We start from the raw sequence: 25,667 nt of genomic DNA, 5'->3' as shown, positions 1-25,667 counted from the left end.
AAGCCTCTATCTGTATTAGAAGTCCTTATACCAAAAAATTCACCTTATGTATTTAATGACCCTCGTACAATCACCCGCCTCTTTTTAAGGTACAACTAATGAGAACATAAGAAGGGTTTGCAAAAATCACCTTCACTTTCAATTGACACTGTCCAATGTCTGTATTCTACAATAAAATTGTGCGTCTGTAGTTTTAGTTGTTAGTGGTGTGCAACAGTACTGCACCATATCATGAGTTTTTGGGATACTGTTCATTTTTTTCTCTGACAGGTTAATGAGTATTCACTTACACCCAGGTTATTTCATTTTCAAGGCACTGAATAAATCAGAACTGGGCTGTTTCAATTGCATTATTACTTATTTTATTTTCACCAGGCTTTACAAATTTATGCACATAGGCAAGATATGATGACTATTGCCTTCTGTACTGTACTGCACAGAATTTCTAAAACAAAGACAATTCAAAGAGTGTTATAAATAAATGCATCATTTCATCTCATTAGACCTAGAAGTAAATTTTTCAAGTTTGAGTTTTTAAAAAGGTCATTTTAAAGCAATCTTCATTGCGTTACTGGCCTTTGACCTACGGAAGACTATTTTCACATAAATTTGCCCCTTTATTTTTGTGACGATGAAAATTTTTAAAATTATTAATTCATATTATTTGTGACAGTGATATCAAATTACCGAGTACATCTTTACTAATAGGTCTATTTTTATCAGAGGACTGTCACATAGCACACACATGTATGAAGAAAAACTGTCAGGTCACTTGACTGACACTAACATTAACACCACGCACGCAAGATTTGCAGTTGCCTTAACCTGGACGTCTTACACGCGATAACAGGCAACACTTGTGGGTCCAAGTTATTTTGGATGCAGCTAACACTTAGGCACTGCATATATCACCTTATAACTGGTGCTTGGCTTACTAGCTTGATGTAAATAGTAAATTGGACTGAGCACTCTCTCTGATGTTACTCTTACAATTAGCAGCATATTGGAAACCTGCAGGCTTACATTTTGGCCCCAACAAACAAAACAAGCCAAAACAAAGGTTGTCTTTTTGCTAGCAGATTTATTTAGTTACACACTTGACACATTTAACAAAAAGATCATATTTTATGATTTCTTGTGGTGTCTATTTTTGACTGACGATCATTCTTCAGCATCCTTTCCCTTTGAAGCAGCACAGAAAAGATTATGAGACACGGGCATTTCAGTCATATTAGGTATCGAGAGTTTACAGGCATACTTCATGTATGTGCAAAATAAACCATAACCTACCCTGGCAAAGTCACGACTCTTAGCCCTCAGCTTGTTGACCTGTGATTCGGCAATATCGGCTCGTTCCTGAGCCTCTTCCATCTCGTGTTGAACCTTCCTATACCTGGTCAGGTGGGCGTTGGCCTGCTCCTCCTGGAAATTTCACAAGAACAGCGATGTCATGACTATATGGGATACACGCACACACAAATACTGTATCTAAAGCAGGGGTGAACAAAGCACAGTTTATTTTATTACATTAAGCATTTACATTATCAAGAGTCCACCTGCCTGGGTCATATCATATTATTTTGCATTTATTTGAATTTTTTCTTGTTCCCTCTTTATATATGTGAATTTTAGCTTTATTTTATTGTGTTAGTCTTGTTTCTATTTCACTGTTCACATAATAAAAATATTCATTTAATTAAACTAATCTACTAGCTGACTAATGATTTGTAAAGCGTACTGTAATTTTCTTACTATAAGGCGCACCTGACTATTAGTCGCCACCCACCAAACGTGACACGAAAACGTCATTTGTTCATTGATAAGCCGCACTGGACTATAAGCCGCAGCCGTCCTCACTTTATTATGGGATATTTACACCAAAAGATATTAACCGGTGACAATTTATTTTGATTGCGGCATCATATGACTCTCATAAGACCAAATGAAACACTATGAAGCTTTGCAGCCATTGGTTCATAGCTTCATAGTGTTTCATTTGGTCTTATGACAGTGCATTTCAGTTCATTGCTTTAAGAAGCCTCATTTGGCCATCAAATGCTCCCTTAGGGGAGACAGTCAACCTCTGCTGCCATCTGCTATCAACACTGCTGTGGAAAATATGGAAAATAACAATAATAATTCATTTTCTGTGCTAATCATTTCTTCGGTTCCTGTTCCAGTTGTTTCATTAATTGCTAGTTATGGTATTTGGAACCACTTTATTTGACAGTGCCGCCATAAAACTGTCATTAGACAATCATAATTATGTCATGACACTGTCATGAGTATTAATGAATGCTTATAAAAGATGTAATTTCGTGTTATCCGGCAAATAATCTTACTTTTTAATGGATGTAAAAGATTCGAGCTGAGTTAGTGACATATTTGCTGGATGACACTTGATGACATCTGTGAGTTTGTCATGTCATAATTATGACGGGATTATGACGCTGCTGTCAAATGAAATGTTACCTAATTAACCCAAATAAATCAACAAATAAGCCGCACTTGGATATACTGTAAGCCTCAGGATTCAAAATATAGGGAAAAAGTAGCAGTTTATAGTCCAAAAATTACGGCATTTGTCAAAAATAAATTATAGAGTTGAATCAGGATTTTCATTCAGTAGTTGAGAAGTTTATTACAAATAAAGTAAAAATACATTTCTCAAGGAGACTTTACATGTTTTATTTTTAAAACTACTTTTGTTAAAGAAATACTGTAGTCAGATATTTTTGTATTTAGAGTCAAAATACATTTAAAATCAGGGTCTCTCCAGGTTTCAACAGGCCAAATTTAAGATTTTTTAAGATCATATTGAATACAGTTCAAAATCCATTTCACATCAAAACGTTAAAAAAAAGTAAAAAAGACGAAGAGAAATGAGCGAGCAGCACAGGCAGTTCCGATTTGTGGTTAGGTTTTGGCGTCCTCAAAAGTCGAAACATTTGAAAGCGAGACTGAAGTTTATGCGTGTTCAAAATTAAAGTAACGTCAATAGATTTTTAAGACCTTTTAAAATGATATTTAAGACCTTTTGTGAGATTTTCGGAGAATTTGAGACATTTTAAAACCTTAAATTCAAATTATTGGATTTCAGACATTTTTAGACTTTTTAAGACCCCACGATTACCCTGAACATGTATTTTATCATTATATTTGGTTAATTCATTAATTCTCAAATATAAATCGTTTGTAACACTAAGTTTGTGCTTGAAGTGGGTGCACCGGTTTCAATAGAATTGCGAGGCGTATATACAGTATATATACAAGGAAAACATAAGGACAATTTATAGTGGTTTTTGAAACTAGCCTTACAAGCATGAAACGGATGCCCACCCCCACACCCTACTGCACCTGTGAATGACCTGTTCCATCTATGGTAGAAATCCAATGTGGCCCACAAAGACAAAAAATTGCCCACCCCATGTCTAGGATTTTAGCACCAGCACTTACTGTGTCCTCGCACTGCCTCTTGTAGGCCTTGACCTTCAGCTGCAGCTTGTCCACCAGATCCTGAAGTCTTGCAATATTCTTCTTATCCTCTTCAGTCTAAAGGTGGTACACACAGGTGGCATATTATAGACTACATTAAAAATAAAAATTATATATAAAATAAAATAAATCAAATAAAACTTCATGAACTGATGTATGATAAGCAACCTAGTGAATGTGTGGTGAATGAATGTATGCACTGCTGAAGTGCATTACTGTTGGTCCCCTGTGTTAGCAAATTGTATATGTGTATATTATGTAATTGAATGTTGAAAATGTGGCCAAATCATTATCCATGTGGTTGGGTATTCATAGTCTATTTTGGTTATGCTTTACAAAGGGTGTAACATGGAAGTGTTTAACGCCCTCTAGAGCTGTAAAAAAGTCAAACACCCAGCCTTTTACTGAGTCTAGTAAATTATTACCTGATAGGTCAGCTCTTTGACTCGCCGTTCATACTTGCGGACACCCTTAATAGCTTCCGCGCCTCTTTTCTGTTCGGCCTCCACCTCCGATTCCAGCTCCCTCACCTTCAGCACGAGAAGACAAGAATTTGGCAAGACTTTCGAGGAACACTTCCGAAAACATGTTCTACAAATATAAAGACACTATAGACTTTTTTTTTTTTTTTTTTTTTACATTGCTTTAAATGTATTTTAATTGAGATAGAAAAAAGACGTTTTAATAGTATTTACATTCATTCACTGTTTTTATGTAGACCTACTGGTTTATTTCATTTAAATGCAATCTGATCTGATCTACTAACTGGGCACCTCCAGAACATTGCCCATTGTGGGAGGAGTATATACAAATGAATGTTGAACACATTGGGATGACTCTGACATCATTAAAACCTGAGATGAATTACGCTGTCTGATTTAGTTTCTTTAAATAGCATGTTTTAAAAAAAACAAAAAAAAACAGCTGCAGACCAGCTAGTCAGGTAGTGTCTGCTTAGCACAACAAATGAGAGGCGGCAGAGAGAAAAAATTTCACGTCTGTAAACATAAGTGAAATGCCAACATTTTTTTTTTTCAAACATTGTGATTTCAGATATAAAGGTTGCCACAAGAAGGAGTCATAGATAGTGTCAAGATATAGCGGGGATTAACCCGATAGACAAGTAGATACGCTACATGATCCAAATCAACACCACAGAACATACCCGAGCCTCCAGTTTCTGGAGCTGCTTCTTGCCCCCCTTTAGAGCCAGGGTCTCAGCCTCATCCAGGCGGTGCTGCAGGTCTTTAACTGTCACCTCCAGGTTTTTCTTCATCCTCTCTAAGTGGGAGCTGGTGTCCTGCTCCTTCTTAAGTTCCTCTGCCATCATAGCAGCCTACATATGGAGTAGTTTCAAGAAGACAAATATGCAAATGAACAACATTTGCTAAGAAATATGCAGTATTAGGTTCATTCAACTTTTCTATCTACTTTTGGTGTGAGGCCATTAAGGCAAAACCTCTCATTTATTGTATGGTATTTTAACATTTTACTATATTTAGTAAATTTAGTACACATGGATCAGTGCATATCCGATTAACAACAGAGCTGACAATTACCCATTCCCTGACAAAATGTTACCAAAAAATGAGTTTTGTAAATTTTTTCAATAATTCTGTAAAATTATTGGGGATAAAAGATTAAAAATTAAAAATGTTAAGTATTACAAAAAGTTGCCTTTTATATTGTTTGTAGACTGAAAACCTGTTTTGCACCATTATATAAGATTCTGATAACTATTAGTTGAACCTAAAACACTGTAATTCACAACATTGCATATCCATTAGTGAAAAAGGATACTTACCGGTAATTTCTTAATTGCTTTTTAGTGCATTATTGTGTGTATTGTGTAATGCGTTAACTGATTCCCAAACAAAATGCACCTTACTGCACTTTTTACTGCAGGCTATGAATACTGGCGATTAAAGGGCATCAAGAATTGCTTACATCAGTGATGGCCTTCTTGGCCTTTTCTTCAGCATTTCTTGCTTCTTGGATGGAATCCTCAACTTCACCTTGGACTTGAGCAAGGTCGGCTTCCAGCTTCCTTTTAGTGTTTATGAGGTTTGTATTCTGAAAGAATACAAACAAAGCTTTTCAGATTTGTAAACATTATATACAGGTACTTATACAGTTACTTGTTACCTGAGAGTGCAGCAATGTTACACGCTCACTGGCATCAACCAACTCAGCTTCAGCCACTTTGCGACTTCTGTCCGTTTGTTCCAGAGCGACTCGTAGCTCCTCGATCTCGGCCAACATCAGGTTGTTCCTGCGCTCCACCATGGCTACCTGTTCTTTCATCTCTGCATGAGCCCTAAGAGCCTCATCCAGATGTAGCTGAGCATCCTAGATGTAAGATAGTAATTCTTGAGAAAATATCAATATTTTTTGTATATAATGAGACTTACTGATTACACTACTGTGTTAATTTTTATTTCTGTATACAGACCTCTGTATACAGAGTAAAACCACTATATCCACAGTACACTACTGTATATACCAGTGGTTCTTAACCTGGGTTCGATCGAACCCCAGGGGTTCGGTGAGTAAGTCTAAGGGTTTCGGCGAAGGTTAAAGAAACGCAGAGCCCTATTTTCATACACTGATTAAATCTAGGCAAAGTGGCTTTTAAGACCAGGTTTTGGACTGGTTTGCTTTCAATTTACAGGCTTAATCGATAGGAGGAGGAACTGGTTTGCTCACTGGCAGGTTGACTCGCACTTGGTATGAGGTAATACAACAGACCAATGGGCAGCGTGGTCTCAAATTTTGACCTGTTTATAAAACATACTGTTAAAATGAGAAGAATTTTGAACGGGAATTTGCTAAATTATTAGCTTACTTGCTTGCTTAGATGTATCGGTTTTAAATTTGAAAAAAAAAAAAGGCTTTATTATCTAATTTCCAAAGGGTTCGGTGAACCCACATGTGAAACTTGTAGGGTTCGGTACCCTTAGCAAGGTTAAGAACCACTGCTGTATACACTTTATAAACAATAAGCAAGGGCTTCCCTAATGACCTAACTCTATTGGTAGCACTAACCTAAATTTGCAACAAAAATTCGTTAATAAATTTGTTCACTGGTTCTAGTATGTAACATAAATTGGGATTTTTATTTTGTGCCATCAGATTTCAGCCTCCCTCCTATAAGGTGTAGTCAAATCACTTTAATCTCACCCCAGGGCTTGTAGTATACTGTATGCGATGGGATTGTTATTGTAATCAATCAGATTCCGAATTGGTACTGCCCTCAGTGAATTTAGCATTTTGCCATTCAAAGTACAACCGATGACAGCATAAATCCATTAGAAATCTGTACATAATCTATAAAGAGTATTTGTTTTTTGTTTTTTTTTCAGATAAATATTGATCCTGAACTGCTGCTGGATGTAGCGTTGGTGTGTGCAAAGTGTCTAAAGCCTGTGTTATACTTCTGCGTTGCGATGACGGCGTAGCGACTACGGCGTCAATGAGCATTTGATAGTTCTGCGGCAAGAGAACGCGTTGCTCTGTAATTCACCTCCAAGCCACTAGAGGGGTGTGGCGTTGTGTTTGTACGGTTTTGGGGGACTCTTGTCGACTTCTTCTAGTTTTCCTTCGGTTACACAACAATGCCAACGGAGATGGAACGCTTGAATGTGGATCTTCAGCTCATCAACAATGAACAACAAATGTTGATCACACAAATGTTGAAGCACAGGCAACGCAAAGGACGGTTGCATGGGTGGTAATTCGCGCAAGAATGTTCGTAAATGGCGGTGATTTCGCACTGAACCGGAAACAACAGTCTAAGCGGACGAATCACAGTATATTTGCGTCACGTCTCTACACGTTGACGTGATGCAAAGTCAGAAAATTGTGGAGATGCACGTCAGGTTATGGCGAAGGGTCATAAATTGGGTCTGCCTTGTCGGCTAGGTCTGCCGCAGAAGCATAACTCAGACTTAAGTGCTAGCGCACTTCAAGAGGTGGAATTACAAGTATGTCAAGTAAGTCTCCACTATAGGGCCCTGTAGTATTGATTTACTGCACTGTATGTACGTATTAACATTTTATTGTGCACCTTGAGTTGTCCCTGGACGTTCCTCAGCTGTTTCTGGGCTTCGGCGGCCTGTCGATTGGCATGGCTTAGCTGAATCTCCATCTCATTCAGGTCTCCCTCCATCTTCTTCTTGATTCTCAGGGCATCATTCCTGCTCCTGATCTCGGCATCCAAAGTGGTTTGCATGGCTTCAATCACACGCTGACTGTTCCTCTTGATCTGCTCTATCTCCTCATCCTTCTCTGCAAGCTTTCTGTCAATCTCGCTCTTAACTTGGGTCAGTTCAAGCTGAATACGAATGATCTTGGATTCTTCGTGCTCCAGAGTGGCCTGTGATAGTTTGGCAAATAGTTCATAGAAGTCAAGATTTATAACAACATTCAAGTTTGCATATAATTCTCAGTACCTCTGCTTCCTCAAGAGCTGTTTGGACTTCGGCTCTTTCGCTTTCAGCAAGCTTTTTGGCTTTTTCCAGCTCATGAATTGTCTTTGATGACTCTCCAATTTGCTCAGTCAAATCAGTAATTTCCTCTGTTGACAAAAATGTAGAGTAGCATTTTGATATTTACATATTTGCTTTCACAGTTGTCATAATAAATGAATAAATTATCTTACGCTGCAGGTTCTTGTTCTCTCTCTTCAGGGTCTCAAGGTGGTCCAGAGATTCTTCATAGGAGTTCTTCAGTTTGAACATCTCCGTACTGAGTGAGCGAGACTCTTTCATAGCTCCCTCCAGCTCGGCCTGGCTCTCCTCATACTTCTGCTTCCACTCAGCAAGAATCTGAAAGCATCACCATTGAAGAAGGGTCTTCACTCATCTCTTCTTGAACTTTAGAAATACTGTAGGTTCTCAGCAAAATATAAGCTGACCTTATCAAAGTTCCTCTGCTTCTTGTCAAGAGCGGCGGCAACAGCATTAGCTCTTTCCACGTCAATCATCAGATCTTCCACTTCACCCAAAAGCCTCTGTTTGGTCTTTTCCAGAGAGGCACACTTTGAGTTCACAGCTTCGATGGACTCCTCTGCATCCTGAAGACGCTGTGCAAGCTTTTTCCTGCAAAGACACATCGACACATCATTTCATTTGAGGACTTTTAGTACAAAGCCAACTTTGTGGGAAATATTTGATTGGGATAGCTTAGTACAAGTACAATGGTTTGTACACAAACAGTGAATTCTAACACAATATGATCGCAAGCGGACTTTACTGGTTCTCTTAATCATTATATACTGTACACATTAAATAATGTCACCATATCAACTTCATCAACTTCTGTACTCTGTCCACTTGTGCACTGGAGCTTGGGCTGAACCTTGGACTGGTCTCCAACCAGCCATTTGATGAATAGGTACAGTGGGGCAAATAAGTGTTTAGTCAACCACTAATTGTGCAAGTTCTCCCACTTGAAAATATTAGAGAGGCCTGTAATTGTCGACATGGGTAAACCTCAACCATGAGAGACAGAATGTGGGGAAAAAACCCATAAAATCACATTGTTTGATTTTTAATGAATTTATTTGCAAATCATGGTGGAAAATAAGTATTTGGTCAATACCAAAAGTTCATCTCAATACTTTGTTATGTACCCCTTTGTTGGCAATAACGGAGGCCAAACGTTTTCTGTAACTCTTCACAAGCTTTTCACACACTGTTGCTGGTTTTTTGGCCCATTCCTCCATGCAGATCTCCTCTAGAGCAGTGATGTTTTGGGGCTGTCGTTGGGCAACACAGACTTTCACCTCCCTCCTCACCCCGTGGCGTCAAAATGATAACAAGAACGGTGAGCAAAAATCTCAGAACTACACGGGGGGACCTAGTGAATGACCTACAGAGAGCTGGGACCACAGTAACAAAGGCTACTATCAGTAACACAATGCGCCGCCAGGGATTTAGATCCTGCACTGCCAGACGTGTCCCCCTGCTGAACAAAGTACACGTCCAGGCCCGTCTGCGGTTCGCTAGAGAGCATTTGGATGATCCAGAAGAGGACTGGGAGAATGTGTTATGGTCAGATGAAAACAAAATAGAACTTTTTGGTAGAAACAAAGGTTCTCGTGTTTGGAGGAAAAAGAATACTGAATTGCACCATACCCACTGTGAAACGTGGGGGTGGAAACATCATGCTTTGGGGCTGTTTTTCTGCAAAGGGACCAGGATGACTGATCTGTGTAAAGGAAAGAATGAATGGGGCCATGTATCGAGAGATTTTGAGTGAAAATCTCCTTCCATCAGCAAGGGCATTGAAGATGAGATGTGGCTGGGTCTTTCAGCATGACAATGATCTCAAACACACAGCCAGGGCAACAAAGGAGGCCTAGCCAGTCTCCCCATAGAAAATCTGTGGAGGGAGTTGAAAGTCCGTGTTTCCCAACGACAGCCCCAAAACATCTGCTCTAGAGGGGATCTGCATGGAGGAATGGGCCAAAAGACTAGCAACAGTGTGTGAAAAGCTTGTGAAGAGTTACAGAAAACGTTTGGCCTCCGTTATTGCCAACAAAGGGTACATAACAAAGTATTGAGATAAACTTTTGGTAATGACCAAATACTTATTTTCCACCATGATTTGCAAATAAATTCTTTAAAAATCAAACAATGTGAATTTCTGGGGTTTTTTTCCACATTCTGTCTCTCATGGTTGAGGTTTACCCATGTTGACAATTACAGGCCTCTCTAATATTTTCAAGTGGGAGAACTTGCACAATTAGTGGTTGACTAAATACTTATTTGCCCCACTGTATAGACAAATACACACTCGTATTCGACACCTTGAGAAAAATCTGAGTCTTCAGTTAACCTACCATGCTTGTTTTCAGAATGTGGGATGAAACCTACCAAAGCGTGGGGTCAAATGTGTAAATACAAACGGGAAGGTCAGAGATGGGCTTTAATAATTATGAGGCAAATGCACGAACCGCTTGACCACACTGTTTTAAAAATCTATTTTAATACATTTTAACTGTTATGTTATGTCTTACTTTGCCTCCTCAAGTTCCTCAGTGCGCTGAATAGCATCCGTTTCATATTTAGTTCTCCACTGAGCCACCTCACTGTTGGCCTTGGACATGCCTCGCTGCAGCTCAGCTTTAGCCTCCAGTTCCTCCTCATACTGCTCTCGGAGCAGGTCACAATCGTGACGGGAAGACTGGACAGCGTGGGCCAGGGCGTTCTTGGACTGTTAGAAAACACAAAGGATAATAATTATGATCAAGAAATAAATTACGCTGTTTGACGTGTTCAAAGCAACCGAATAAAAACTTACCTTTGTTTCTTCCTCAAGAGCCCGTTTAAGCTCCTCTATCTGATGAATGTAGGCTTGCTTGCCCCTTGTAAGCTGAGAAACCAGAGATTCCTTTTCCTCCAACTGACGACCAATTTCCCCTAAAAGAAAAAAAAAAGTCAGACCACTTAAACATTTCTGAAGACTGCGTTTCTATTTGAGGTTGTTGCACTCTTTGTAATTTGTAATTAACTAATTATCTGCCATTGACAGGAACGAATTTGGTATGAAAGGATGACATTTTCTGCAACATTTTAACTCATTGGCTGACAGACATCCAATCTATTTTGACTGGGAGAGGCCGAAAGCGATCTTCCCTGTCAAATGGATGTGACGTCTGCTACCATCAAGGGCAGCCAATGAGCTAAGATATGCCTCTATTCAAATTTGGTATTTTCTTCTTTGGTATTTTCTATTCTATTCTGACTCACCATTTTCAGTCGTCAGTCTCGCTCTTTGAACATTGATGTCATTAAATTGACGAATGTGTTCTTCATGCTTGCACTTGAATTCACTTAATTGATCTTCCAGTGAACGACACATTTTTTCCAGGTTTCCCTACGAAAACAAACAGCACAATAGGGGTTAAACTATACAGTGGAAAATGACGACAAGCAATTTTTGATTCAATAATTTAGTCTAATATGCAGATATTTGTCATAAGCTTTACTTTGGATTTCGCAATGGCCTCCATGTTGCTGCTGAGGTCATCAATCTCCATCTTGTATTCACTCTTCTCCTTCTCCAGCTTCTGTTTGACACGCTGAAGATTGTCGATCTGCTCCCCGAGCTCAGCCACACTGTCAGCTTGCTTCTTGCGTAGAGTTGCGGCAGTGGCCTCATGCTGCAGGGTGGACTCTTCCAGGTCACGACGAAGCTTCTGGAACTCGGCCTCGCGCTTCTTGTTCATTTCGATCTGGACCGAGGTGGCGCCACCGGCCTCCTCTAGTCGCTCACTGATCTCCTCAAGTTCCCTGGCAAGATCAGACCTCTGCTTCTCCACCTTGGCGCGAGCAGCCCGCTCAGCTTCAATCTCTTCCTCAAGCTCCTCAATACGGGCCTGTAATTTGGTTTTGATAACATAGTCAATAATGAAATTCAAATGTATGTAAGTATGTAATGAATGTTGTTTGTATCATTTGACTTTACCTGCAGTTCTTTTATTTTCTTATGAAGCTGAATCCCGACTGACTGTTCATCCTCGATCTTGCCAAGAAGTTGGCTCATCTCAAAGTCCCTCCTTAGTAATACAATTTTTATTATAAATTTATATTGTTAGTAAGCATGAGGATGAAGTCAGTAGATCAGTAGTTCATACATACTTCTTGATTTTCTCATCAGACTGTTGCTTGTCATTTTCCAGATCCATAATGGTCTCGTGGGCCAGCTTCAGATCTCCTTCCAGTTTCCTCTTGGATCGCTCAAGATCCATACGGAGTTTCTTTTCTTGCTCCAGGGATCCTTCAAGCTGGCGAGTTCACATTTTGCGTTAAAAGAGCTTGAAGAAATTTTCTACCTTCATTTATTTATTACATGTCATATTAAAGTCTCACATCATCCACTTGCTGCTCCAGCTTGGACTTGGCTTTTGTCAAAGTGTTGACTTTGTCTTCCTCTGCCTGAAGATCATCCAATGTTTGCTGGTGGGCCTCTTGGAGGGCTTTCTTCTCTTTGGACAACTTTGCAATGGTCTCATCTTGAGAAGTCATCTCCTCAACCAGGTTTTTAACCTATGTCAAGCAATGTTTTATTGGAGTTTAGTTATTCGCAAGGAGGGGAAACTCCAGTGAAGATTAACGCCCACCTTGTTCTCAGTAGCATGCTTCTCCTTCTCTACTTTGGCCAGGGTAAGCTCCAGATCATCAATGTCTTTCTTCAACTCAGAGCACTCATCCTCCAGCTTCCTCTTCTTTGCTGTCAGCTCAGCATTGACTTCTTCCTCATCCTCCAGCCTCTCAGAAGCCTCTTTGACTTTGGCCTCAAGCTGGATTTTGGCTTTGATGAGCCCCTCACACCGTTCCTCTGCATCAGCAAGAGTTTCCCCCTCCTACAGTTATAATGAAAAATGTTTTGAATATACTTTATATAACACGTTATAAACACATCTCGACCAATTTCACATACAGACTGAACTTGGAGCTGCAAGTCATTTTTCTCTTGCAGAAGAGAAACCATCTTCTCCTCCAGTTCCTTCTTCTTGGCCAATGCCTTTGCAAGGTCCTCCTTGGTTTTTTCAAAGTCCTCTTTCATTTGGGCCATCTCCTTTTCAGTCTCGGCACTCTTGAGTAGAGGCTTAATCTTGAAATATAGCTTCATCCATGGCCAGTGTTTGACATTCATGAATGAGCGAATGTTGTACTGGATGGAGTAAATAGATTCCCTGGCATTGAAAAAAGGAGGGTTAAGTTGGGGCCATGTGTGAGTTCCTCGAAGTGCATCTTGTAAACATATTAACATGTTACAGTGTTGTGTTTAAATAGTAAGGCTTTAGGACTAATGCATAGAGATTGCTTAGTGGCATATCTTCTATCAACCAACAATAAAAAAATGAATCGACTGCATTACACCATACCTTCTCTCCATCATTTTGACAAATTCTCGTCTCATGACATAGCCTCTGCACAAAGCCTGAGTCATGGTAACCAGTTCAACCAGTTTCTCATCTCTCATCTCCTCCAATGTACCCAGCAAGCCAGCCTTGAAGAACACCTGTTAGGGCAGGAGTCGGCAACCAAAATTGTTGAAAGAGCCATATTGGAGCATAAAAACGAAAAACAAATACGTCTGGAGCCACAAAAAACTGAAAGCCCTATATAATATATATAGTCTTATAATAAAGTCAACACATTCTGTTTGTATATGACGAAGAACACTAAGGTGACTTGAAGTTCCGCTCTGAGAGCCCCAATTTGGCCAAATTTCAAAATTGTCCGATATGCATGTGTGATACATCATTGTAAAGCTTAAAATCTCTATTTTCTGGAGGAAGAAAATTTTTGAACAGGAGGGCATTTTAAAAAAATAATAAAATAAAATTTAAACAGCAAAACCCTAACTGGAGGCGAGAGCACGCGAGAGCAGAATTAAAGACGCCACGATTTTAACGAGATATTATCGCGTACTTACCTTGTTTCAACTCAAAAACTCCATGGAGCATGTATCACCGAGTCTCAAGACACAGCTGTGAATGGCCCCAGTTGGATTTTTTATTTTGTTTTATGGGTGAAACATGGTGATATAACAAGGGTTGTGATGCAAAATCACAGACAACAAGGAGTGGTTGAGATTTTGTTTTTTATATAGTTAACCTTTTAAACGTTATTTTTCAATTTTTCTTTGTTTGGATCGATTATTTATCATCTAACATATTGGGGAAAATGTGACAGTAACAAAAAAATTTACTACAAAATTAATTACAATTAAAATTAATTAAAATTGAGCGATAGTTATGAGGTAGATATCCGTGACTTTTTTACAGACGCCAAATTTTTTAATTGTGACGTCATTTGTTTAAAAGTTTAAAATATGCAAGTGAATAATTTTTTTAAGTCGTTTTTTTTTTTTTTTCAAACTAAATACTAAAAAATCAATTTATTATTCATTCTGAATAATAAATATAATTAATTACCTTCTTTTTATGGCTAGGTTGAAACAAAAGCGGTTGCGCGACGTCTTTAAACAGGGCTTTTCAGGGTAAAACGGACAAATCCATAATAGTTCGGAGGCTTAGTGCGCCATGAATCTGCTATGGCAGTATATAGACGTATTGTTCTATCAAACACAACAGTTCTTTTGGCTTAAAATACAGCAGTTTAAGAGGGGTGCAAGAGCAGAAACTGCTTTTTCAGTCTTGTCTGTGTCTTCCGCCATCTATATTTGCTATATCAGCCTACTATCAAAATGTCAAAAGTTGGCTACAAATACATAATGAGCCTTCATGATTACCGTATTGTCCCCACTATAAGACAAACCTAAACGCCTTCAATTTTCTCAAAAGCCAACAGTGGGCCTAATGATGCAATGTGCTTTATATATGGATCCATATCGGTTAATCATGACATGACATTCCATTAAGCTCAGCTCCATCTTGTGGATGCATAACACAATGTCAACCACTCGTACTACTACTACTACTACTACTACTACTACTACTACGCAATGTCAACCACTAGTACTACTACTACTACTGCGCCTTGTATTTCATTGCACCCTATACATGAAACCAGTTTTAAAATAGGCCATTCATTGAAGGTGCATCTTATACGCTGATGCGCCTTATATTGCAGGAAATACTGTAAATGTTTATTTTCCCAGCAGTGCATCCTATAGAGAATGATGCACCACGTGACTACTCTGTTGTACGATGCCGGCTCAAGTCTAACTTCATTAGAATATTAATGAATTAGAAGAATGTTTGTGTCATGTTTGTCCTCCTACATACACCACTTTAAAACTACAAATATATTTCCCTACCCCCATCTTTTTACATTTTCAGACAGTTTTGAAAAAGCTCCAGGGAGACACTAGGGCAGTGTAAGAGAGCCGCATTCGGAACAAGAGCAACGGGTTTCTGACCATCGTGTTAGGGGGTATGGATGGAAGTGTGGGCCAGGCTAATGAAACCTACAAAAATACTTGATTAACTACCACAACGCATAGCTCACCTTAGTATGGCCAAACTTATACTGTGAGTGATCCACATTGATAGATCCCAGGAGTTTCTCCGAGGCCTTCTTGTTGTCGATGAAGTGTCCCTCTGGGATGACGCTTGCATTCAATACTTTGTATCTTAAAGAATGCACAATTATTTAAGTTTTATTTTTAAATATCAATGGCGGCAAACTGTCACAAAACTTTAAATTGCTGCAGCAACTATTCAATTTAATTTGATCTGCTAAAATACTATTGACCAAAGTACCTCTGCTTGAAGTCACCATAGAGGATTCTGCTAGGGAAACCTTTCCTGCAGATCCTGATGCCTTCCAGTACACCGTTACAGCGGAGCTGGTGGATGACCAGGTGGTTCTCCATCAGACCTTGAAAAGGAAGCACGTGCCCAATATGAAACTCACATGACAAGTAAGAAATATGTTCAAGCTAAGTGATGGCAGAATTCTATACCGACCTGGTGTTTTTGACTCATTTGGAATCAAGCAGCGCACAAAATGAGGATGAGTGCTCCTCAAGTTAGTCATCAATTTTCCTAAATTTTCCTAAGGATGGAAAAAGTAATCATATTATATTGTATTGTATTAGAATATTTTGATGAAATGCTTAATACACAATTATTTCCTGTGCCATCAAGGTGTTGATGTTTGTAAATAAAATTTACCCTGAAGAGAGCTGACACAGTCTGAAATGAACCTCCCTTCTTCTTGCCGCCTTTCTTTGCACCTTTCGCATCTGGAAAAGGTTTTAATCTTTATTTCATTCATTTTTCATAGCTGATTCCTAATTTTTTTAATATCACTGCACATCCATCATCGTAATCTCTTCTGACTGACACATGGCGATACAAAATTGTGACATTTATACTTATGACAAATCCGTACCATCTGCAGATGCATGAGATAAAAACAGCAAGGCCAACAGCTTCATTGAGGACTTCTGGTAGAGCTGAACAACTGAGTCATTCAGAGGGTCCTTGTTCTTGTCCAGCCAGCCATTGACATTGTAGTCAACAGTACCAGCGTAGTGAACAAGAGCGAAGTGGGCCTCAGCTTTGCCTTTAGTAGGCTTTGGCTTCTGGAAGGGGGCACTTTTACCAAGATGCTGGTCGTACAGTTTGTTCTTGAAGGTTGTGTCTGAAGCCTTAGGGAACATGCACTCCTCTTCAAGGATGGAGAAGATGCCCATTGGCTGCAATGACATTTTGTCTTTTACTATTGTATCCACATTTAAAGTACAGTGGTACCTCTACAACCGAATTTAATTTGTTCCAGGACCTGGTTTGTGAGTCGAAATGGCTATATGTCGAGCGAGATTTTCCCATAAGAATACATTATGATTCGATTAATTCGTTCCACAACATAAAAACCTATGCAAAATCCTTAATAACTACTGCTGGTACAATTAAAAATAGCAATTACATATTGCAAAACAAATAATTATACATACAAATCGGAATAATAATAATAATGTAACAAATTGGGTTCTAATGTGGCGGTTGTGTTTCGCATGCTGTTCCTGAATGCACCGTGTAACTGAGGCCAGAGTGAGAGAGGTGCAGAAGAGTTTTTACTTTCTCTTTCCATGTTGTTGTTGGTGTCGGCTATGGCAGACAGCGGCCGTGTTGTGTTGCACAAGTTCTGATATAAATGGTTAAAAACCCAACAAACCTGGCGACTTCCTTGCTGATGTGACATTATTAATAATTATCACATTAATTTATAAAGACTGGCAAACAAAAGTTTGGAACAGGACCGTTAAGATCGTAGAGATATGCCAGAGATATTGTCAAGCCAGTTCACTGACGCGCACACGACAGTCACATTTATCAATCATTTCCGTTTTAATTCCAATGCTAAGCGTCACTTTTTCCCTTTTTCATCACCTGCAGTAACCTTCTTGGGACCCACGTTGATTTCTCTCACATGAAAATCTGCCGTGCGTCCGTCTTGCAGGAAAACAGTGAAATTGTGACGCTGTCATGAATCGTCGTATTTTGAACATGTTGTCATATGTCGAGACAAGTGGTGAGTCAAATTTTACGTCAGATGTCGGAACTATCGTATCACAATGCAATCATATGTTGAGGTACCACTGCACGGTGATTGCCTTGTATACAATACCTTCTCAATAAGCTCAATGCAGGCAGCCAAATCCATGCCAAAGTCGATAAACTCCCATTCGATTCCTTCCTTCTTGTACTCCTCTTGTTCCAGGACAAACATGTGGTGGTTGAAAAACTGTTGCAGTTTTTCATTGGTGAAGTTGATGCAGAGTTGCTCCAAGCTGTTGAACTTAAGGAAAATGAGAAGTAGTTTAAGTTTTTTTCCCCCCTTCTTTGGCTACTTAAATGGACAGTATTATATACTTAGCATAAACTTACATCAAAAATTTCAAATCCAGCAATATCCAGTACGCCAATGAAAAAGTTGCGGGGCTGTTTAGTATCCAGCATCTCATTGATTCTGACCACCATCCACAAGAACATTTTCTCATAGACGGCTTTGCTGAGCGCCATCACAGCATTGTGAACCTAGATATCAAGAAATCTCATTCCAGCGCCCATTTGGAATCATTGAATGCTTAGTAGTGTATATGTTAAAATTTTACCTGCGGCACTGTTTGACCTTTAACCACCATTTCGTTGCCGACCTTGACTCTTGGGTAACACAAAGCCTTAAGCATATCAGCGGAGTTCAGGCCCATGAGGTAGGCAATTTTATCGGCCACTGACGAAAACGGAGAACACAAGAGATTATCATATCAAGTGCCAAGGCTCTGCTGGTAATATTTGGATGCATGCCATGAGACTGCAGACTATGCAAAGACCCATCTGCCGTGAATGATATTCTCTGTAATGTCATCGACATCCCTATATATACAATGTAACTAGAGAGCATGACAGGAATTCATAAAAGTTATTAACATACAGTTGCAGCCATATATTTGGGCACACCCTTCACCACTACAGCGGGGAGCCCAAATCACATTTTACCAGAATTTAGATGTGACTGGGGGGGGGTGTCCTTCTTTGATTTTTTGACTGACTATAAGCAGTACAAACACTTGACAAGAATGAAAATTTTAACATTTAATTTCAAGTAAATTAATGTTTCTAATATGACTGAGGCCTTGCTTGGCTAAACATCCAAAACACGAGTTCTGTTAACACTTGACTAATACTGCATGTTGCGATAATATTGCACAAATGAATTTAAAAAAGCCAATAAATCTTTACCCTCAGTGCCATCTGGCTCAGCTTGCTCTTCCCGCTGTTTCTGCTTGAACTTCATATTCCCATGATGCATCACAGCGCCAGTTAGCTTGTAAATGCCTATTTTCTCTTCTGCAGTGAAGCCCAAGATATCAATGGCAGTCTATAGCACAGACAAACAGACAAAAACATTGTTTGGTGTCTCTCCTGGGTATCCCAATATTTAGTCATTATGTCTTAGGATCCCTCATCCCAATATTTAGTCATTATGTCTTAGGATCCCTCAAAGTGGACTTGAAGTTATTAGTGAAGACACATTCATACAATAAGTGCGTCGAATTCCAAACTTTTAGGCTGTTTCACGCATAAGATGATGACTGAGTTGCCCGGTTGATGTTTGTCAATTGTGATTTGAATGTAGTTGTTAGTTCGAGTTAAATAAGTAAGTTATGTTAAATCGCTCTGCAAATGAGCAGATTTCAAATTGTTGATGGCGTAATGCCACACTGTGGCCTATTATGCAAAGTGAGAGGGTACATATATTGTGAAGATCGAGGGATAGGGCGTTCCAGAGCTGAGGGGCACAGTGACTAAAAGCTCTGGAACCGCAGGTGGCGAGACGGACACAGAAAGGTGGCCGAAAGGTGGATGATAAAGGAGAAGCGAAATGAACGAGGTGGCGAGACGGACACAAAAAGGTGGCCGAAAGGTGGAGGATGGAGGAGAAGCGAAATGAATGAGGTGGGGACAGTCAATACGGAGGGGATTGCCTAAGTAGGGAGGGGCCGGGCCATGGGGTGCTTTAAAGGTAATTACAAGGATCTTGTAATTGATTCTTAGTCTGACTGGGAGCCAGTGAAGTTGACGGAGGGTGTGGGTGATGTAGTATGTGATAGGCGTCCGAGTGATGAGGCGTGCTGCTGAGTTTTGAAGGACCTGCAGTTTCTGGAGGGACTTTTTTGGGAGACCGAAGAGCAATGAGTAATCGAGCCGGGAAGTGACTAGACCACAGACAAGCGTGGAAGCGGTATGGCGGTTGAGAGAAGGGAGGAGGTGAGAAATATTACGAAGGGGGTAGTAGGCCGATCTAGTGATGTCGTTGATATAGAAGCGAAAGGAGAACGTGCTGTCGAGCATGACACCCCGACTCTTAACCTGAGTAGAGGGAGAGATCGGTACATTGTTGATGGTAATAGGGAAGATATTGTCATTAGAGAGCGTGATGTTGTTGACTACAAGGAGGACTTCTGATTTTGAGCTATTGAGGAGGAGGAAGTTGGAAGAGAACCAAGAGTTAATGTCTTCTAAACAGTGGGTGGGAGAGGAGGGTGGAAGTGAAGAGGTTGTTTTTTAAGAAATATAGAGCTGGGTATCATCCATGTAGCAGTGGAAGTGAATGTTATGTTTGCGGAAGATGGAACCGAGAGGGGAGATGACTTCAAAAATTATGAAAATAATGTTTTTTAGAAAACCATAATGATAGGTAACCTTTAAAATTACACACAATGTCATGAACCAGTAGAGTACTTACATCAGTGGCAGTGAACTCTTCAACATCATTGATGCTCTTGACAGTAATTTCACCCTGACTGATCATGGGATAGTCGTAAGGGTTGGTGGTGATGAGCAGAGCCTCTGAAAAATATGTGTAATATAGAGTGAGTGCATACGTATAGAAGGCAAAGGTCAAGGATGGTGAGAGAAGTATGGTCAAAGAGCCACAAACCTAACAACTCAGGTTTATGGCCTGTTGTGAGTTGATAGAAGATGTGGTAACTTCGCTCAGCAGAGAGCTGGAAGGTCACTCGAGATTTCTCCAGCAGATCTGCGTAACAAGGCAACAAACACATAAGTTCATGGGTCCAGTAATCAAAAATTTGAGATGACAGGTGAGGGAGGCTTACATGTTTCAATATCTGCTGAAGCCAGCTTCCCAGTTGTTCCAAAATGGATTCTAATAAATTTACCCTACAGAATAGTGCAGATAAACACTCAATCTTTTCAAAGCAGTCACAGTTGGAATAAGTAATGTTATTGCAAAGAAAACTTACAAAGCGGGATGAGTTGTCATTCCTCACTGTCTTGGCATTACCATAAGCCTCCAGTAGGGGATTTGCTGCAATGATTTGATCCTCCAGCGAGCCCTTAAATTAAACACACATTATTTTGACTTTTACTATAGTTTTTATGTAACAAATATGTTGTACTGCCATGTGATAGTATATCTTGTATTACCTGCATTTTGCTGGACGTTTGCTCAGCCTTCTTTCCTGATGACACTGCGATTGTCGCAAAGTACTGGATGACACGTTTGGTGTTCACAGTCTTTCCTGCACCGGATTCTCCACTGTAATGTAGTCATTTTTAAGATATGTTAATAGATGCAAATCACCTTTACATATGACATACTGCACAAAGGTATCAAGACTCAATCATGTAAATGAATTAAGGGCCAGTTATCTCTACTTTAATAATAGTGATTTAGCAAACAGATGTTTTGGATAATTCCATTTTCAACTTTGAGTGAACAGTTAGGGGAACATTTGTGTGTGGTGTCTCTGTGAACAAAGGAGAGGACTAAACTCATCCTGACATGGGAGTTGTGTTAGGTTTCATTTTTGTCCAGATGGTGATTTGAGCATTTCTTTGAAAATTTGGGGACTATAAATTGCGGTATGTTGTCATTTTTTTGGTCAACTGTTTGCCTGTGAAGCCCTTTGAGACTAGTGCGTGTATGTAAATAAATGTGATTTGACTCGTCCCAATTAAATTCCAGTGGGATGAACCAGAGTGGAGTGGACATATGTTAACCCAATACACTTTACAATGTTCTAAAGTCATAGGTGTCAAACTCCAGGTCAGGGGGCTAGATCTGGGCCCACCGCATTATTTTGAGTGGTCGCAAAAGTAAATCATGTACATCGACTTCATATTTCTCGTAAAGAAAAATAAAACTTAAATAAAACTTATATCCAAGCATATTTACATTTTTTTCTTATTAAAAATGAAAAATAAATAAATAATTCAAAACTTGAAACTCCAATACTCTTTATTGTTTAATTTAAAATTTAAAAATCACAAATTAAATAAAACATTTATAAGAGAGAATACTCTCTTACTGTTTTACTGTACTCTTCTTAACCCATTTTTAAAATATATTTATTTAATTACTGTAATTTCTGAACTATAAGCTGCCCCCACCCCCCCAAATTTGCCAAGAAAACAGTATTTGTTTATATATCTACAAGGGTTGGACAAAATGATGGAAACACTTTAAAAAATCAAGAAAAACTATTTTAATATGGTGTAGGTCCGCCTTTTGTGGCAATTACAGCCTCAATTTTCCTAGCTATTGATTCATACAATTTGTGAATTGTTTCCAAATTTAATTTTATTTTTAAGCCATTCTTCAGTTAGAATACCCTCTTACTTTTTTAGAGATGATGGCGGTGGAAATCGCCATCTTAATTGAATCTCAAAAACTGACCATAAATGCTCAACAATGTTGAGTTCTGGGGATTGTGCCGGTCATACGAGATGCTCAACTTCATTAGAATGTTCCTCATGCCATTCTTTTAACAATTACGTTCAATGATTATGATGCCAAAATGTTAGGTGTTTCCGTTATTTTGTCCAACCCCTGTATATGTCGATATATTCCATCTTATGAGATATTTAGACACATAGACTTCATAATATATTGACACTGCGCCACACCTTCGGGGAGGGGACCTGTCCACACCAAGCGTCAAGAGGAGTTATTCTCAAACACACGCAAGCAGCGATCTAACGCCGGATTTAGGTTGAAAAAGTGTGAAAGCTGTCCTACATGCAAACAGGAAGGATTGTCTCATGAGTGATTTGTTTGAGGATTTAGGGTAATTATTATATTTTTTGTACCATGCATGCATTTTGAAATGTTGTGAAAAAAAATCAACAGGAGAAATCAGCCGCAACAGCATTGGCATCCTACTTCGCAATTTACGTAAAAAAAATGCTAAGTGCCAGTTTTTTTGCTTTTAACCAAGAATCGAGGCTGTTTTACGTTCATATATATAAAGAATTCAGGGATTTAGCATTTATTCACAAGAAATTTCACCGTAAATAGCTATTTGCTTTGACAAGGCAGCACCACATTGGCTAAAAGTCTAGCATCTTAGTCGACATATTTACGTCAAATAAATGCAAACTGCCCGGTTTTTTGCTTTTAACCAAGAATCGAGGCTGTTTTACATTCATATCTATAAAAAAAATCTGGGATTGAAACATTTATTTGCAAGAATTTTCAACGTAAAAGCTCTTTGTCAGTGTTTCCACTCGGCAGCTTTGACGGAGATAGGACGCCTATAAATCGGCCCCGTGCCCTGCGCCCCGTTTCCCATTAATTTATTATGAAGTCTACGATGGACAGTAAAAGACATGAAGCTAATAAGCCTGTAAAAATCCATATACAAGTCACACAGGATTATAAATTGCAGGATTCAAAATGGGGGGAAAATTAGTCATTTATAGTCCGACAATTACGGTACATTAATAGATGCAAATACTTTTTTTTTTAAAGAAAAAAAAATCCTGTTAAGAGGCTCTAAATGTGGCTAAATTCTGGTCAGTGACATGCATAAAAAATTAATAGAGTATCAAAATATTTATTGGTTGAATTGATTATCGATAAATTGTCATGGTAGCCTAATTCGGCACCTGGCAGAAATAATGGCACTGTGTAGGAAACCATGTCTATGATGTTGCCCGTGACAAATGAGTTTGACACCCATTCATAACCTTATATTACTTAGTCCATATGTATCGACATATGAAAATAAGTTCATAAAAAACACTTACGTAATCAGAATTGACTGGTTCTCCCGATCTGTGGAGAGAATAACATATTGTAAAAGCATTTATTATCAATAGCATTAGTCAGTCACCATATGCAACTGTTATTTTCCCATTTATCAAAAGTGTTGAAAATAGCTTGTGAACTCAAGGGTTAGCTGTTATTTTAATGTCCTGAAAATAAGGTTTTGGAGGTGCAAAGACAAGCAATTGGTAAGTTGTGGATAAGTGATAGCTAGTGATCCGAAACGATACCTTGGAGCATGAACTGATAGGCGTTGTCAGAGATGGAGAAGATGTGGGGTGGAGCCTCAATCCTCTTTTTGCCTCTGTATCCTGCTACAACGATTGTGTCATACACTGGGAGCCACTTGTAGGGGTTCACAGTGACGCAGAATAGCCCAGAGTAGGTCTGTTGAAACAGAAGGATTTATTACCAACACACATTCTCCAGCAAGTCAGGGTGTCAAATAGTTCCGACTCACGTAGATCATCCATGCTGCATAGCGCTCTTTGAGGTTGTACAGCACAGCGGGCTCACTGAGGTGGGTCATCATTGCCATGTCCTCAATTTTGTCAAACTTTGGTGGATTCATGGGGAAGATGTCCTCATCTTTGACAGTGATATTCTGTCACACAACAAGAAAAATGGATGAAATTCAATAAATGTGCAAATATACCTTTTTAGGCTATTAGGCTGTTTTATTTTAAACAAAAATCATTTACCTTCCCACCCTTAATTTCAACTGTGGCTTTGCCCGCCTCCTTTTTAATCAGTTTGCCCTTTACATACATCTCGGCGGGCTCAGCCACAAAGAAGGCTGTTTTGGCGTCAAACGGAGTGTTTTGAGCCTCAAGCCTCTCTCGTTCTGGCTTCCGGAGGTAAATGGCCGCCGCGCCAAAACACTCCATTTCTGGGTCTCCACTCATGATGCCTCTTTTGTGGAGAAAAAAAATACAAATGGATGAATGACACTTTAAAAAAAACATTAATCCTTCATTCATCAATCATTGCTAACGCACCTTTATCCTGCACAGCGATGCAGCTGCTGTGTACTGTAGATTGTAAAGTACTGTAATAGAACAAATAAGATGAAGTGGCAAGCCTCTACAGTCTTTTATCCATGAAAATATTTTTATCATCAGTTAAACGCCGTCGGCGCAAAATAACAGAACACTCACCTTGGTTGGCAGCCTACCAGTCCAAACCTTTGGAAGAGACTGGGGGTCGGACTTTTATACTGTTATCTGTGGCCACCAAGGAGGAGCAGCCCTCCTGTTTTAGGTCAATGAGCTTGTCTTGGAAGAATGGTATCAGATGGCATCCCCACCTCATCATCCCACCAGTTGTGATGATGGGTAGCCATCTGAAAGAAAAACAAAACTAAAAATTCCTGTCAAGAAAAAATGTGCAACGTGTGGAGATAGTCTGTGCTGTAATGATTTATATTGCTATTTCTGCATGTTTTTGTAAAACAATGTAATTTATACTACTAATAATACTTCGGTATTTCGTTAAAAAATTAATTTAGAATCTATGATATTTCAACTTCAAGACAACATTAATTATACACAGCAGAGCATTTCTCCATTCTTCATCTTGCATCATTCATTGAGACTAACAAATGAATTTTCTATCTCTTCAAACATTTGGCAGTGACATTGTTTGAAACATCTCTTGCACTGAGCAGCCAAAAAGTTGGTAAGAGCTAATTTAAGATCCTATTATGATGCGTTACGCTGTTATGCTTTCTCTCCTAAAGAAAGACGACACCAAAAAGCCTGCACAAAGATCCCCATGGGGTGTGATTAGGTTACAATCAAGGTTGATATTCTATATGTCCGGATTTTCTATACAGTCTTATTGGGATTTAACACAAATAGCGTCCACAATTTACAAATGCCCAAGAGGTTACTCTTCCAATTGTTTATGAAATTGTTGAAAGCTTCTTTTAATTACATGCCAGCTGTATTTGAGCATCACAGACCCCACAGGAAAAGTGTCCAGTCAGTGAAGCTCCCTATTTTTGGTTTAATAGTAAGTAAGTAAAAGCAGTCCGATCAGCAGTGTTTCCTTTGAGTCTTGAATTTTGACCTGCATGTTAAGTGTATACTTGTACAGTTCCTTGGGGAA

At 39.2% G+C, this 25,667-nt stretch overlaps 1 protein-coding gene across 1 annotated transcript; it reads right to left on the bottom strand.

Moving 5' to 3' along the window:
• Positions 1-1,041: 1,041 nt before the first annotated feature.
• Positions 1,042-24,831, bottom strand: LOC130921592 (myosin heavy chain, fast skeletal muscle-like). The gene is made up of 41 exons (XM_057845663.1): positions 24,716-24,831; positions 24,557-24,606; positions 24,260-24,470; positions 24,019-24,162; positions 23,789-23,945; positions 23,540-23,567; positions 20,936-21,047; positions 20,752-20,844; positions 20,605-20,668; positions 20,427-20,525; positions 20,232-20,335; positions 18,725-18,863; positions 18,097-18,215; positions 17,870-18,019; positions 17,610-17,780; positions 16,371-16,677; positions 16,151-16,221; positions 15,944-16,031; positions 15,737-15,854; positions 15,483-15,606; positions 13,391-13,527; positions 12,943-13,198; positions 12,623-12,865; positions 12,372-12,548; positions 12,141-12,286; positions 11,968-12,058; positions 11,489-11,878; positions 11,250-11,376; positions 10,801-10,919; positions 10,517-10,713; positions 8,411-8,594; positions 8,156-8,321; positions 7,947-8,071; positions 7,562-7,870; positions 5,641-5,844; positions 5,443-5,568; positions 4,661-4,831; positions 3,921-4,025; positions 3,457-3,552; positions 1,291-1,422; positions 1,042-1,182 (listed from the first exon to the last, which is right to left on the bottom strand). Exons 3-41 carry the CDS (start codon positions 24,461-24,463, stop codon positions 1,162-1,164), a joined length of 5,814 nt encoding a protein of 1,937 aa, XP_057701646.1. The 5' UTR covers positions 24,464-24,470; positions 24,557-24,606; positions 24,716-24,831; the 3' UTR covers positions 1,042-1,161.
• Positions 24,832-25,667: the final 836 nt, after the last annotated feature.

The sequence above is a fragment of the Corythoichthys intestinalis genome, chromosome 9 (genome assembly GCF_030265065.1).
Source record: "Corythoichthys intestinalis isolate RoL2023-P3 chromosome 9, ASM3026506v1, whole genome shotgun sequence".
Lineage (NCBI taxonomy): Eukaryota > Metazoa > Chordata > Actinopteri > Syngnathiformes > Syngnathidae > Corythoichthys > Corythoichthys intestinalis.
The sequence above is the reverse complement of the archived record's forward strand: the minus strand, read 5'-3'. Positions and strand labels throughout refer to the sequence as shown.

What these genes read in the sequence shown, in the direction of transcription:
- LOC130921592 (XM_057845663.1), bottom strand. Translation starts at nt 24,463, where the DNA reads ATGAGTGGAGACCCAGAAATGGAGTGTTTTGGCGCGGCGGCCATTTAC. An exon ending in TTGAAATTAAGGGTGGGAAG is followed by an intron (nt 24,163 to 24,259) that starts GTAAATGATTTT and finishes GTTGTGTGACAG; the next exon opens with AATATCACTGTCAAAGATGA. An exon ending in AACCAGTCAATTCTGATTAC is followed by an intron (nt 21,048 to 23,539) that starts GTAAGTGTTTTT and finishes ACTACATTACAG; the next exon opens with TGGAGAATCCGGTGCAGGAA.